The sequence below is a fragment of the Branchiostoma lanceolatum genome, chromosome 10 (genome assembly GCF_035083965.1).
Source record: "Branchiostoma lanceolatum isolate klBraLanc5 chromosome 10, klBraLanc5.hap2, whole genome shotgun sequence".
Taxonomy (NCBI): Eukaryota; Metazoa; Chordata; class Leptocardii; order Amphioxiformes; family Branchiostomatidae; genus Branchiostoma; species Branchiostoma lanceolatum.
The window spans coordinates 997575-1013996 of record NC_089731.1 but is presented as its reverse complement, the minus strand read 5'-3'; the positions used below and the strand labels follow the sequence as shown (position 1 = coordinate 1013996).

The 16422-nt window shown below is 40.6% G+C and overlaps 1 protein-coding gene across 14 annotated transcripts in view; it reads right to left on the bottom strand.

The window, feature by feature from the left end:
• The window catches only part of LOC136444014 (protein kinase C iota type-like), an 82569-nt gene that overhangs the window by 46537 nt on the left and 19610 nt on the right, over nt 1-16422 (bottom strand). For 8 of the 14 annotated variants that reach the window (XM_066441409.1, XM_066441410.1, XM_066441412.1 and 5 more), the window contains 5 exons: nt 8095-8145; nt 4195-4280; nt 3598-3729; nt 2385-2438; nt 1248-1349 (listed from right to left, as the gene is read on the bottom strand). In XM_066441409.1, coding sequence (XP_066297506.1) covers nt 1248-1349; nt 2385-2438; nt 3598-3729; nt 4195-4280; nt 8095-8145 — 425 coding nt within the window. Of the gene's footprint in view, nt 1-1247; nt 1350-2384; nt 2439-3597; nt 3730-4194; nt 4281-8094; nt 8146-11866; nt 12002-16422 lie in introns of those variants that run through there. The other 6 variants (XM_066441416.1, XM_066441417.1, XM_066441420.1 and 3 more) reach the window with 4 other exon arrangements.

The window sequence follows — 16422 nt, the reverse complement described above, 5'->3', positions numbered from 1 at the left end:
CCGAGCCACGTGTTCTATCTGCGTAACGTGACGTCACAGAAGCAGCGGATTGCTCATTCCTTGGCAAGGACTGGAGCTGATCAGTAAAAAATTTGGGTAAGACATTAGTCCAATTACATCTCAATTGTGATTCAGAAGTCCTAGAGTGAAACTCTACAAGGACACACATGTAGATGTGTGTTGTGATAGCCATACTGCCTTGTTAGTCGTTGAACTTTCCACAGAAAATTACGACTTTTGTAAAGTTTGATTCATCAGCTAATAGTTGAAGCTGCAAAAATGACCCCCACAATGTTATCACCGTTTGGCTCCTTGGATACTTTATTCACTCCATTGCTTTGTCCATCACCGTCATTCATAAGCTGTATCTGTGCAAAAATAAACAGTTTACGCTCAGCTAAAGCATAGTGGATAAACACCAAATGCCTTGCAGTGTAATAATCTTACAAATAGCCAATATTGCACAGCTTTGCTCAACAACAGCGATTTCCCAATATGAAAATGTTTTGCCTTCACATATATCCTAGTAATCCCAAACTATCATAGCCGCTGGGTCTCTTTTGTCCTCTTATGCAAAGGAAAGGAAAGTGATCTCGAACCAGTTTAGCTCAAATGAACTCAATGAACAGATGAGCTAATCTTCCACTGGTCGTGACAGAGAAGACAGACGCTATGTACAGTATTTACAGGTTCATTGTACCGGGGAAATTCCCCTAGCTCTTTTCGACAAGCACAACGAACAGTGGACCACGGCTTAACGTCCCGTCCTGAGGACTTCAACACTTTCCGGTAGCATGCATGTCGGGTGAGAGCTGGGATCGAACCCGGGGCTTCTACATGTAGTTCCAGAAGCAAGATCGCTAACCACTGGACTACACACGCTACCTTTTATGCAAGTAGAGGATGACAGAGACTCCGCAGTTATAATAAGTCTGGACACTAGGCTTTTCTCATACTAAATCCTCTATTTTCACCATTGGAAAACCCAGCTATGCACTTTTAACCTTCTCCCTGCTGACGTAACAAACTTGGCACCAAATTTGTATTCATTTGGTTACAGGGTTAAGCAGCAGGAAGAAGGTTAACTACATGTATTAACTTCAGCCTACTAAGGTAGCCGTTTGGTACCAAACCTGTACTGGTTATGGGGTGAGGCAGCAGGGAGAAGGTTAAGCGATGAGCTCTTTCCAACACCTGCACTTTCCCGTACCCCAGGCAAGACCACTGTTGTTTGGATGGACCCTTACCTGGCCACCGTACAACACAAACTCGTAATCCCCATCGAACACCGTGACGGTGTAATTCTGGCTTCGCGAGGACCTGGGGGATTTGTCCACCCTCGGACTGGGCTATAGAGTAGAGGTTATTGGTGCTAGCCTCTAGCTGGTAAAATGAATATTTGATTCAACTACAAGCAAATAAACCTGATTTTCCCCTCCATAGATAATCATGGCATACGTTTTGCTACTTGCCGCTAGCTATAGATGCAACACCATGTGGCAGACGTGTCCTGCCTGTTACAAAAAAATGGATACCACTGCAGCTGTTGGCAACAGATATGCATACATTGTAGGCTCCATGTGCCTTTGCTACATGTTGCTAGCTGCCTCAGCATGGCAGTGTCTAGCCCTGCTACATGAAACGGTTGGCAACATGTAGCTACATGTAGGCTACATTTGCTATATGCTGATAGATGCTACAGCATACCACAGCCTGGCCGCATGTATATGTCAGCTGTTTGCTACACATTATAATTGCTACATGTTGCTAGGTTATTCAGCATGCCAGTGTCAGTGCCTAGCCTGGCTGTCAGCTACAGTTGTAGCTTGGGTACATGCTTTGCTACATGCTAGCTCCTACAGCATGCTACAGTGCCTAGCCTGGCTGTTGGCTACAGTTGTAGCAAGACCTTCTCCGCTACATGCTAGCTGCTACATCATGCTGTGTGTAGCCCAGCTGTTGGCTACAGTTGTAGCTACATGTAGGCTCCCTCCCCTACATGCTAGCTGCTACATCATGCTGTGCGTAGCCCAGCTGTTGGCTACAGTTGTAGCTACATGTAGGCTCCCTCCCCTACATGCTAGCTGCTACATCATGCTGTGTGTAGCCCAGCTGTTGGCTACAGTTGTAGCTACATGTAGGCTCCCTCCGCTACATGCTAGCTGCTACATCATGCTGTGCGTAGCCCAGCTGTTGGCTACAGTTGTAGCTACATGTAGGCTCCCTCCCCTACATGCTAGCTCCTACAGCATGCCACAGTGCCTAGCCAAACTGTTGGCTACAGTTGCAGCTACATGTAGGCTCCCTCCGCTACATGCCATCTGCTACATCATGCTGAGCCTATCCCTGCTACACTGAGTAGAAGTGTGTTGTGAGGGACTTACGTGGGAGAGGCTATTGACCATGGCTAGTGACGTGTCTGGGGAGCGGTTAGACACCTGGGGGGTCAGGCACAGGCTGTTTAGTCAACATCACAGACAACGGATAACAAAGCTCTTTATTCACAACCAAAAAATACAACCTACGGCTCGAAATACTGGGTGCATGTGCACCTTTGTGCACCCAAAATTGTGCACCTATTGTTTCACTGTGGGTGCACCAGTGCATTTACATATTTTCATGGTTATCAGGTAACACTAACAGTGCTATTGTACACTAGACTAAAAAGTGTAAAAAAATTTCTTGAAATTTAGCAAAAGCAATTACAACCTTAAGCTTGTTGTTGTACTTTGTTCATGTATTACATGTACTTGTTTAGAATTCTGATGTTAGCTATAGAATTTCAGATTGAAGTGTTGTAAATACTTTTTGCTGATATTCTACTTTATTCTATGTTATGCACTCAATTTTTTTTTCTGGGTTCCTCAAGGTAAGTTGTACCAGACAGTGCACATATTCCCAAAAATGAATTTTGAGCCTAAACGTTTAAGTTGTGCCCTTAAAAAATGAACCTGATACTCAAGATAACATGATCTTTCCAATGGTATGTAAAACTTTGATGTACATCAAGGAAGAAAGTTGAAAAATAGGGATTTTGACTTGACTGCCTTGAAATTCGGAAAGTAACATTCCAAATTTATAGTGACTGCTGTTAATTGCCTTGAGGAAGGTGACAGACGGTTGCCGAAACGTCGGCCGTGATTGTTTGTCCTGGTTGTGAATAAAAAAACCTGGTTATCCAGTGATTCTCCAACCTGATGAAATTATTCACGGATAACAAACAAAATACCATGGATGGGGGATGAGTGAAATGGGCATATTATGATGTTAGAATACAGGATGGCAACATTAGAGTAATATGGTGTTTGTACGATTAGCTCACGGAGTCACGATGTCTATTTGTTACTGGGTTGATTTCAAGTCTGAGTTTAAGTCACCCAGGGGCCCGGCCGTACCCCAAATAGCCCCGCAAATGCAAGGTGTCCCATAGGGATACGTAGGGGTAACGCCAGAATGTGCCAAAAAAAAAAACCCAGCCCGTCAACTACCCTTTCTCCAACTGTGAACGAAGCATTACTTGAAAGTTTAAGATCAACAGTAGTACTATATACTAAAGGCTCCGCCCCTGAGGCGTCACCAAAAAGATGCGTTGCTTACCATGGGCCCTCCGCAGGCGAGTTTGACCAGCTTGTGGCACTTCTTATGGACCAGCAGTTTGCAGGAGATGCACTTGTACCCCTGTCGTCCCAGCCCCCATATTCTGTCTGCACAGTACGCACAGAACGCTCTCTGTAATACAACAGGGAAGGGTTAGGTCTATGGATCAGCACAGAACGCTCTCTGTAATACAACAGGGAAGGGTTAGGGTTATGGACCAGCACAGAACGCTCTGTGTAATACAACAGGAAAAGGGTTAGGGTTATGGACCAGCACAGAACGCTCTCTGTAATACAACAGAGATTGTAACAATGTTGCAGCTTGAGTTTGATACACTGTAGTAAGCTCTGTCCTGTATCAATTCACTTTGAGTTAGTCTTACAGGATTGGCTAAAAACTAAGTTGAACGACAAAACTGTAAATCTACAATTCAGTCTCTCTGAGCTGAGAGACTGCCAACTTGATAACCTGCCTACCTGCCTACGTGCTCAGGCCAGAAACTGGCCCCTTGCTTTCCAGGAGGATCCTCCAAGCAGTCTTGTCTTGATAAATGTCAATAAAAGTTTGAAAAAGTTTGAACCACCAGGACGGACTCACCCTGCTAAAGCGTTTGGCCTGGAACACGTGCCCGTTGACGCGGTAGAGTTTGCGCCATCTTCTCGCCCCGCGGCGGTAGATCGATTCTGTCGAGGGGGAAAAAACGAGTCAGTCTCAGGAAACAAGGCAACATCAAATCAAAAATTGGTGGCAAAAGAAAATCTTGAATGACTTTAAGGTTGAAACTACATGCAGTACAAGGTAATTAGGCAGCCCTGGCATGTACATGTTCCTTGCTGAACTAACAAATGAATAAATAAACAATGAAAGACAGAGACAAATGTTCCTGGATTGTGAAAGGTTTGTAGAGACAGGTGTTTGCACTCTGTATGCACCTGGCAAGTCAAATGATGAGTCTGTATCCCTTAGTGAGGTTAACTTAATTATCTGAGTTATAATTGGAGTCTGCTGCTTGTGTGGTCTGGCATGATAAATTCAAAATAAGACTAAAATCTTGTCACTTGAGAACGACAAAAACCTAAAAGATAAGAGTGAGTCCTTTCAGTAAATACTATTATTGCAACAGTTACAGAAACTCATATTCCTTTTGAAATCTTCCAACCCACTCATCATTGAAAGTGCGGGACTTTTTATTTTCCACTGCTTTCAGAGAAGAAATCAAACCCCGCATTAGTACCGTAGAATGATTATAGAAAGTTACTGTAGAATAGCAATATAGTATGATCTTGTACATGTATACCTTTTATTTTACCTTACATTTGTACTTAGACACAGTTGTCAACATGCAATTAGCCTACGGGCATGAATTTGCGATAAACTATTATTATTATTTCGAGCGTACTTTGCTCTCCAAAGACAAAAATGGGGAAATAGTACCATCAAAAAAAAAAAGATCAACAGCTGTCTGTGTGTCTCTGATCTTTTATCAAATAGTCCTTTTCTAACAGAAAGAATGTGTTCAGATGTTTCGTTCCCTGAGCCTACAACTACATAGATTGTACCGTGTGCCACATCTTTTGCAGTTTTGGAAAACTTTTACATGTCGTCAAGGCATTGCAAATAAATAGCATTACTTTAAACAATATTTCGTTTTATAGAGACTCAAAGACTAGTCTTTTCCAGAATCCACCTTTTTCCAAATCTGTATGATGTAATAAAAAAAAAATCATGACATGTAGTAAAAGTCCTACATTACTTTCAGAACACATCTTTCTACCTTCTTGTTCTTGGACATTTGCATACGATCCTTACGAGTTAGTGACTTTGGCATGTTAAACCGTTTTTTCCAGTTAACCAATGTTGATTCTTTCTGTCAGTTCATTACAGTGATGCTGAAGAAGAGTGATGGATGTTACTCGAAACGTCTGGAAATAAACCTCTGTTTTTTTCATCCAGTTGTAGAGTTTGAATGGTCGTTCTTGGACGTTTACATACATGTACACAGCACTTGAAGATATATGTGCCTTGAAAGAGCTGGAATTGCAACGTTATCGATTCTATCCCCGTATGGCATGACACGTACATTACGGAAAATAAATGATTGGCACACCCATCTTCTGACAGGCCCTGTTCAGTGATCATGCGCCATTACCCTAAATTTCCTTTACTGCTCCTTTAAACCACGGTTATGAGTACTCCATAGTCCGAAAATGTTTATATTGGCTTATATGGTATTATCATGACCTCTTTCATTAAGGTAGGCAGAGCTGCCATCATCTTTATAGCCTCGTTTGAATTCAGATGTGGCCGTAAAAGTGGTTCGTGCCACACAATATCGATTTTTTTACATCTCGGAGGTAAAAATCTAGAATGAGGCCAAGATGTAAACAGAGGGATAGGAGGAGAATAGTTCATGTCACACATATCAATTTTCTCGGCTCTCCGATATTTTGGAGTAAAAATTTATCAAGAGGTCGAGATGGAAACAGTGGGCCGGGGAAATGTTGAATCTGACTGTATTTACTCCTTGAAACTGTGTGCACTTAAGACTTTCCCCTCAGACTTGATTTAATGTTGATTTTTCCAGTTTGGCATTTTTCTTTCACTAATTCTAGAAGTTCAACCAACAAACCATATCCCAAGTACATATTATACATCAGTATTGCATCCAAACACAGACAATGGTACAGACTGTCCTCTCAGACTCTGATTTCATGTTCAACATGATCTTCTATTTCAGAATCATCTTTTAGAAAAAATGAGATCCAGAAAATCAAATTTGTGTGGCTGAACCAACAACTGATCATGAGAAGTACCTTGGTACACACAGTCTCAGAGACTGATCACAGTCAGATTCAACTTTTCTGTATCTGTATCATTCTGTATCTATATAGCCGGTATAACCGCCATTTGGCATAACACACCAGCTTTGCGGGCACGCGGCGCGGCAGCAGCTGGTCATATTACACCGAACGGTCTGTCACACCTCTTTGCACATCTGAATGCAACTGTTCTTCAAAGCTAGTTAGTGAGGATGCTCCTACAGTGCTTGATGACAATGAGTTCCATTTTCACTATGGTTCTTGGAAAACATGAATTTTTGAACACATCAATCCTTGGCTGAACTCTGGTACTTAAGTTAAAAGGCATATGACTATTTCTTGTTCTGGTATTTTCCTCCCAGACCCGCTTTCATCTTATCTTCTTGCAAACATTTTACAGAAACCTCTGATGAGAACCAAGCAAATAAATTGTCGCGGCTGAAACGAGCGACTGATGAGACGTAGCGTGCATTGCGATCCCGCGCACGTGAAGAGGACCAATGGCTCCCTTCATGTGCTGTAATGGGAAAATCAATGCGGCAGAAACTATATATAATACCGGCTGACTCACTGTCCAGATGGAAACAGAAGGCTGAGGGAAATCTTACAACCTAACACTGAAACCGTGTGAACCATGGTACAAACAAAATTCTTTTTTACTTAAAACCGTAATGGAAATATCAATGTGACAGAAACAATACGAGTTGACTTGCTGTAAATTCCTTTTTATTGCACGGGGACTTGAATTCATGATCATAATTATGACTTATTATGAGGATAACATTATTTTGAATTTATAAGGACTTGTTACTGTTCATGACTCTTACATGACTGTGAACAAATGATGGCTCCCCAATATGTGCTGTAATGGGAAAATCAATGCGGCAGAAACTATAGAACACCGGCGGACTCACTGTCAAAATGGAAACAGAAGGCTGAGGGAAAATCTTACGTCCAAACACTGACACCGTGTGAACCATGGTGCAGACTTCCTACAATGTCAAAATTTGAGTTAAGCTTCTTCTTTACTTAAAACCTGTAATGGAAAAATTTATGTGACAGAAACAATACAAGCCGACTTGCTGCAAAATGACTTTTTCTTTCAAGGGGACTTGAATCCATTATGACATATTATGAGGGGGAATATATTGTGAATTTATAAGGACTAAGTTCCTATTACTGTTCACGACTTCTACATGTGAAAAACAAGACCATAGCACTTCCAGGTCAAAAGATACAAAAATGGAAGTTCTGCTGCAGTACCAAGGTCCCATACCAGGGAGCCCAAATTTGACCTTAAATTTCAGCTTTACACCACCCACCCACACATCAAATATCATTATAATCCATCAAGAGGTTCTTGAGTTATGCTGACTACAGTAGTGCGGAAACACCAACACACACACAGACAGACACACCCAAAACTATATCTCCATTTTTCATGGAGATAATAATGATGGCTCTCTTTATGTGCTATATGTAGTGAAGAATCTATTGTGACTTACTGTCAACTAAAGATGAATTCAAAACAGAGGGCTGGGGAAAAACCGACGCTGTATGAAGCACAGTACAAATTTCTCCCCACTTCTGGTTTTATGTTGATCTTCCAGTTTGGTATCGTATCTTTTTTAGAATCCTTAATGTGGCAGAAACAATAGGAGTTAACAATAGTACTTACTGTCTTCTCCTACACAGGGGAGGCCTGGTCTCTCTGGAACATTGGGGAACACTGCAGGAGGGAATAATAAAAACAACAGAGAAACATGTTAGTACAGACATTGGGGAACACTGCAGGAGGAAACAATAAAAACAACAGAGAAACATGTAAGTATGGAACATTGGGGAACACTGCAGGAGGGAACAATAAAAACAACAGAGAAACATGTTAGTACAGACATTGGGGAACACTGCAGGAGGGAACAATAAAAACAACAGAGAAAATGTTACAGAGGAGCATACAGGAGAGAGTAGTGAAAGAATGAAGGAATCTGTTGTTGTTTGTTCTGCATACCCAGTAAACTGCCTTTAGGTGTAACACGCCAGTTTTGTACAGTATGTATGATACACTCAACTCTGAATGAATGAGGAAATGAATGAATGGATGAATAAGTGAAAGAAATTAATGGATGAATGAATGAATGAATGAAGACCTTTATTGCACATGTTTTCCCTGTCATACCAACTACAGGTCATAAAAAAAGAAGGACTTCCCTCAACATCAGATATTTAGACCAAAAAAAAAAAAAATGTACAGTAGATGTAGATTAGACTAGTGTGAGTACTTCATGACTGTATAATCCATTAAATATAGATTTGGTTTCTCCTTCCTTCTTGTTACAGTGTAAATGTCAGAACAGATCTACGAGGTTTCCTGACGGAGGGATTACTGATACACGAGCGAGATGGGAGCAGCATAATCTGATGCCCTTGCAGCGGTGCGCCCGGCACGTGGGCGGAATTGACAAGTCCAGAATAACGCTTTCTGGTAATTCATCAGGATCAATATATGTGACCAGCCAGGATTCAGATGATCTGAAAGGTCTGTTGCAAATAACATTCATTCGTTTGTATGTTGATTCATCCTTCTTCTTCTTCTTTCTTTATTAGTTCGTTCGTTTGTTTGTCCATCCATCCATCCATCCATCCATCAATTTGTTCCTTCGTTCATTCCGTTTTTTGTTTTTGTTTGTTTGTCAGTTCAATCACTGATCATACACTTGATAATACGGGCATTCAAACTGAGATAGATCTTAAATGTAGAATTGAAATCACGGAGAAGGGAAACACACCTTTTACTATGATTACTAATGCTGGGGGATAACCTCAGCGAGGATACTACCGGCAAAGTTTTTTAACACTGACTGTGTTTTCAGTGTTAAAGGATCAGGTTCACTAGTCAAACATAGCACAGTCTTGAGAACTGGTAAGTAAACATATAAGGAAAAGCACAAACACCACTGAAGACACCGTCTTAAAACTGTAACGACAAAACAGAAACACTTTTTCTAATAAAAGATCACACAATTCTCACAACCCAGTCATAGAAAAAGTCTGTTTTACAATATCCTGAACATTCCTGAAGCAAACATGGACTCAAGAAATCTTAGTTCTTGTTGCTTTAAGAAGAACATGATTGTACATGACATACAGTGATATATCAAAGGACTGAGGCCTTAAACTGAAATTTTCTTAAAATGTCCCGCTAATAAAATGAACACCCTGTATCAAAAACCTCCAATTAAACATCATATCACAACCATCTGGTCCTGACTCACTCAAACAGCTGTTAACTAACACGGCTCCATGAAGACATGCCCTGTGTGATATCAGGGTGGGGACGGTACACATGGTTTAACCTTTAGCACACTGAGGTAGCCGTTTGGCACCCAATTACCTATTGGTTGGAGTTAGGCAGCAGGGAGAAGGTTGATATCCGTCACTATAGATCATAGGATGGCACGAGTTCTTCATAACTATCATGTGAGGAGCATGCAAAGATCAGAAATAATACTTTTGTTTTTGAATATCATTTTAGTTTTCATGAGAAGCAATAGCACGGTTATCATTTTCTGTACAGCTACATGTATCATGTGCACCAGTTTTAATGTCCATCTCAGACAATAGATTATGATGACATGAATTCTTCATAACTATACATGTATATCATATGAGGAGCGCGCAAATATCAGAAATATGCCACCAGTTTTATAACACTATCTTGGATCTTGACATGAAGCAGTAGTGATGCTGACATTTTTTGGTTTACAGTGCCTGGGAAGGGTTCGCTTGGATGATCTAACATTCACTAGGCAAGCTTTTGGTCCGCTTCAGACTACATCGGTGTGAGGGAACTTCTCACACTTAGACATGAATATTTCCAACCATCCACCCAAGGGGAATCAACCAAGATTTATCCCATTTTTAAAGAATTTGTCTTGACATTGACATAACGCAATAGCGAAGCAAGCATCTTGTCTGACAAAATTACAAGAGGTTATCCAATCTAACACGTTCAGCCCTCTGTATGTCCATATCAGTGTAAGGGAATGTCTCACAATAAGATACAAATATTTCCTACTGTCCAACGAAGGGAACCCTGGACCAAGATTTACCCCATCCTTAAAAATTCTAATCTTAATCTTGAGACATGAGGCTAGCATCTTGTTTTACATCTTGAGTCGAGGTTGGTTACCCAATCTAACATCACTCTTAGCTTGGTTCTGCTCGCGGTCCATCAGTATACTATAAGGGAATTTCTCACCCTTAGACAGGAATATCTCCCACCCTCCACCCAAGGGGAACCCACAAACCAACAATTTCACCATCATCAAAAACATCATCACTGACAAGTTATATCGAGGCTAGCATTTTCTTTACAGAAATTACGAGGGGTTAACCAATCTAATATGTTTGGCTCTCTGAGGCCATATCAGTGTGAGGGAATGCCTGAGGAATATTACACTGTGGCATGGATATATCCTCCCTCAAGTGCACCCAAGGGGAACTACAGGGAACCAAGATAATATTACCCCTACTTTTTAACATTGACACAACCAACTGTGTACAGAATTACAAGAGGTTCTCCAATTTAATTCGATAAATAAAATATTCAATCAGGTCTCTGTCCATATCAGTGTAAGGAAATGTCTCACACTTTGACATGAATATTTCCTACCCTCTACCCGAAGGACACCAACATTGGCCCCAGTTTTATCAAATATTAATCTTGACACTGACATGAAGCAATATCGATACTAACATTTTCCTTTCCAGAATTTGACCCAATCTAACAAGTAACATCTTCAGCTCTGTTTATAGCAGCGTAAGGGAATTTCTCACATTGACATGAATGTTTATTACCCTCCAACCGAGGGAACCAACTAAGATTTATCCCATTTTTTTCTCATTATCTTGAGCTTGATACAAGGAACTGTTTAACGAGAATTACGAAAGGTTACCCTATCTAACATGTTCAGCTCTCGGGCCATATCTCTGTAAGGGAATGTCTCACAGTTAGACATAAATATCTCCCACCATTCAGCCGAGGCGAACCCACAAACCAACAACTGCCCCATCATCAAAAACATTCTCACTGACAAGTAATATCGAGCCCAGCATTTTCTTTATTACGAGAGGTTATCCAATCTAACACGTTCAGCTCTCGACCCTTATCTCTGTCAGGGAATGCCTCACACTTAGACATAAATATCTCCCACCATTCAGCCGAAGCAAACCCACAAACCAACAACTGCCCCATCATCAAAAACATTATCACTGACAAGTAATATCAAGCCAGCATTTTCTTTATTACGAGAGGTTATCCAATCTAACATGTTCAGTTCTCGGGCCATATCAGTGTGAGGGAATGTCTCACACTATAACATAAATATCTCCCACCCTCCGCCCGAGGGGAGTAACCCACGTAGCGACCCACCCTCCCGCGTATTTACCCGGTGTAGAGCTGTCGTCAAACCTGGAGTACCCACGGTAGGATCCGATCCCGAGCCGGCTGCACACCATCCTCGTGATCGCGCTCCCCATCAAGGGATGGCCGCCATCTTGGATTCAAACTGCTACTGAGCATGTGCAGACCTTGGGTGGGTATAGGGGAGGGTCTGGGCATGCTCAGTAAGAAAGGGCCACTTCAAATCAATTTTGTGGTTCTTGGAATAAAAATCTTATGGTAAACTGGATTTTGTGGTTCTTGGAATTTAAAAGAATGATAACAGACATGTTGGATTTAAACCTCTACTGAGCATGTGCAGACCTTAGGGATGGGTTAGGGACAGGTCTGGGCATGCTCGGTAAAAAATTCTTCCCAAGGCCACTCCAAAAGGATTTGTTGATTCTCAGATTTAAAAAAATAATAATTTTTTCACTAATATCAATCATTAATTTGATACAGGGACAAGGTTGATACAGATGTAAAATTGAGCATTCAAAATTGGGCTACTCCAATTTATTTTCTTGGTTTTCATACATTTTTCAGCAAAAATAAAGAAAGAGCTCAAGTTGAAAACAGAGGGAAACCTATAATCTGACTTAAGACTTTGATATTCCAGTTAAGCACTATCTTTTTAACCTTTAGCACACTGAAGTAGCCATTGGCACCCCATTCTCTATTGGTTACAGAGTTAGGCAGCAGGGAGAAGGTTAAATGCAAGAACCAACAAACCAAATATGGCTTTGGGGATAAGAAAATTAATGTGCGTCAACTTACTAGTACATTTCCAGTATATCAAGTTCAGTTCTGTATCATTTCCATTTCACATTTATATACATGTAGAGCGTGACTCGGGGATATAAACGTGACCTCATATTCCTGACAGAATCGTCAAAACCAATTACTACAGCAGTAAATACTCAGGTAGTTAGAGGCATATCATATTATAGCATTGATTTTTCATCGTACTTCAGGACTTAGAAGGAATGAGGTTTGGCTGGAACAAAGACCGGGCCTGACTGGAATCACCCTTTTCATTTAATATTCATCTATAGGCCATTTTAATTCAATTTCTGGGTTCCCAGACTTTTGTAGGTAAATAGTGGAACTGGTTGTTAGATAAAACTGTTTGCCTAGAAATAACAAAGAAACAGGTGATCTACAATAGACCTAAATGCTACCAAAGGAGCCACAAAGTCAACATACCAGGCTAGTTAATGTTTGAGACAATTTTCACTTTTAAAGCAGTAGAAAGACAAGCCTATTAGGACTTTTCAACTGTTGGGGGACAATATAAATTATTTTGGGGTTGAACTTGATTGATATCCCGAATGGTGATCTTTTGACCTAATATATTTTTTTCATAAAGCAATTCATGTGGTGCAGGTAATGCAGAATTTTTTGCCTTGCTTTTACTTTTCAAATTCACTTTCACTTTCTATTCGTGGAATAATCGAAAATCTATGAGTGCAAGGACGTCAACTGTAATATCAAGTTATAGTACAGCCAGATGATGGTTTGAAATTCACAGACCTGAACTTTTTTTTTCAAATCCAAAAAAGAAAGAGAAGCAGTATAGGTTATAATGCAGAAAAAAACAACATTTTGGAGCTTAATTGCTTGCATTTTTTGCTAGTGGAATAATTGGAAACCTATGAGTGTGCGTCAACCGTAATATCACATTAGTACGGCCTGACGTTAGTTTGAAATCCAGAGAGCTGATCGCTGGAGACAGTAGGTCTGCGTACGGAAAGATGATGAATGACTCGGAGCCCTGCGCCGTACACGTCGTAAATGGGAGAGTCAAGACTCAAAGGGAATACTTGATTTCCTGACGCCCCTGCAGGGCAGGGAGAATCCACAATCACTGGGACTCTGAAATCTAACATTCAGGTTGATAAGGTTGCCATCTGGCACCAGATTTTTATTGGTTACAGGGTTAGGCAGCAGGGAGAAGGTTAAAAAGGAATACTTGATTTCCTGACGCCCCTACAGGGCAGGGAGAATACACAATCACGGAGACTCTGAAATCCAACCTTCAGGATGATAAGGTGGCCATCTGGCACCAGATTTGTATTGGTTACAGTGTTAGGCAGCAGGGAGAAGGTTAAAAAGGGAAAAATTGATTTCCTGACGCCTCTACAGCGCAGGGAGAATACACAATCACGGAGACCTGTTGTAATTATCTATGATTCCTTCACACATCCGTTTTTGAAATTACTTAAGCTTGCTGCCACCGTGAAGTTAAAGTTCAGTGCAAATGTCCATTTTCCTTACACCGTGAAATTTTGCTACCGTGAAGATAAAATGAATTACAGTACTTCATTTCCTGATGCTCCCTACAGCACAAGGAGAATTCATAATTATCATGGAAAATTTAACCTTCTCACTGCTGCCTACCTCTGTGATTAATACGGAATGGGGTGCCAAACTGCTACTTCAGTGTGCTAAAGGTTAAAATCTAACCTTCAGCATGTTAAGGCATTACCAATTTAATTTGCAGGTTCTCAGATGTAAAGAAAATTTGCTTACCTGGAAAAAACTAAAGAAAATAAAGCTTGTGGACCAGGTTTATGTGCACTCAGTTATACTCACAGGTTTGGTGCATTATCTAGTAACAGGAGATGCTTGGAAATTCTAAAAAATTTGGATGATTTCTGTTATAAAAATTAGCATTAAATTGAACCTTCATTATACTCCAACAAAATCAAAATAATTTTTTTTTATATGTTCATATGTTGCTATGCTATCAATTATAATGTTACCATTTTTGCATATCATGATGATTAATATGTATAACAGCTACAAAACCCAACAGTTTTAAGTGTTGAAAGTGCCATACAACAAAATTTAAGAAAGACCTAACTGCTAAAACATTTACAGCACAATTGTAAGAATTGAAAGCACAAATAAGACGGCCTACTGCACGATATGGATATAGGTTCTCAGTTTGTCCACATGCCGGTTTGGGGAGCGCGATCTGAAAGAATTCTAACCTTCGACCGGTTAAATAATGATTAAACTACAAACTTATAATGGACTTGTGACACAGTGTGTATATTTAACCACACCTTCACTGAACAAACCTTGAGACTTTAAATTTGGTCATGGACTTTTCAAGCAGAGTAGGTCAAAGGTGACATGAGGCCAGTCCGGGAGCTACTGTTTGAAAACTCATGATCGATGCGAAACAGAAAAGACAGTTTCGATTGGAACCACGACATAACAACTCATTGCAAGCATAAACTAAAACTCTAGAACAATCCAATTTCAGTTGATACTATCATAATGATACTAGTAGTCTAGTTGATACTAGCACAATCCGTTAGCCATGTTAGGAGGCAATTCCATAGGCCGCAAGGGGGGTGGGGGGTGAGTTCGGAAGACAGACTTGACGGTGCTGTTATTGACAGTCTCCGTTTCTTATTTTGAAATCCTCTCAAAACATAGGAAATGCCATTTCAGAATCTTGACTTGTCACAATTTTCCGGGGGTGCTCACTTGTCCCAAAAGTCTACACCCCACCCACCCCAACAAAATCCTAGCTACGAGCATGGGGGAGGGGGGTATGAGTCTCCCTGCTTCCAGCTACAGGTACATGTACATTAGTCATGAAGCTGAAAGGTTTATTAATTTTGAAGCTAGTCTAGAGATCTGACCACTCAGAGGGCTGTATGGAGTGTGATGTCATCAGGCAAAGCTGCACATGGCAAGAACAAGAGCGCAGAGAGGTCAGTCAAAGCACCGGCTGTGATCACATGATCACATTTGTGATTTATGGTCAGACAACAAGGAAAATCTCAAGTTCATGACCTGGAGATATAAATCTGGAACACTTTCTGTATCTACATTGTACATGGAAAGTATTTCATACTAAGGCCACACCAATCTAATTTCTTGGTTAACAGAATTTTTGAAAAAATGCTAGATTGGAAAATCAATTGCAAGATGAAAACAGAATCTCAGAGGAAAGTTTGTACTTTGGTGCGCACAGTTTCAGGGAGTGAACAGGGTCAGGTGCAAGTTTTCACCCAGCTTTCTGTTTTAATGATGTCTTCGTGCAAAAATTAAACAAAAAAAATCTATTAACCAAGAAATTAAATTGGTGTGGCCTAAGAGAACAATATAAACTCAACATAGAGAATGAGGTGAAATCAGAGGAACTTGGTACAAACCGTTTCAGGGACTTACGACAATCAAAGAGTCAAATCTAAGCTTTCCTACAAACATTCTGCTTTATGTTTACTTAGTTGTTCTCTTCAAGTTTTCTTTCAAAATATCTGAGAATCAAGCTAATATGAAATGAAATAAATTGGCATGGCTTCAGTAGACTATAGATAGACTGCCAGTTTTCCGCATGTTTCTGTCGTAAAAGCCTCGTCACTTTCAGCTTTGGAGTCTGTAGTCTATTCTTATCCCCTCACCAGCCGGCACTTGTGCCAAATTACCATTATAACAACAGTCATTTCCCCTTTCTAAATATATACCCTGGGCACCATGTCATACAGTACAGGAATGTCAGAATGATGTTTAAAAATTACGGTAAATTCATCTAAGAGGGAA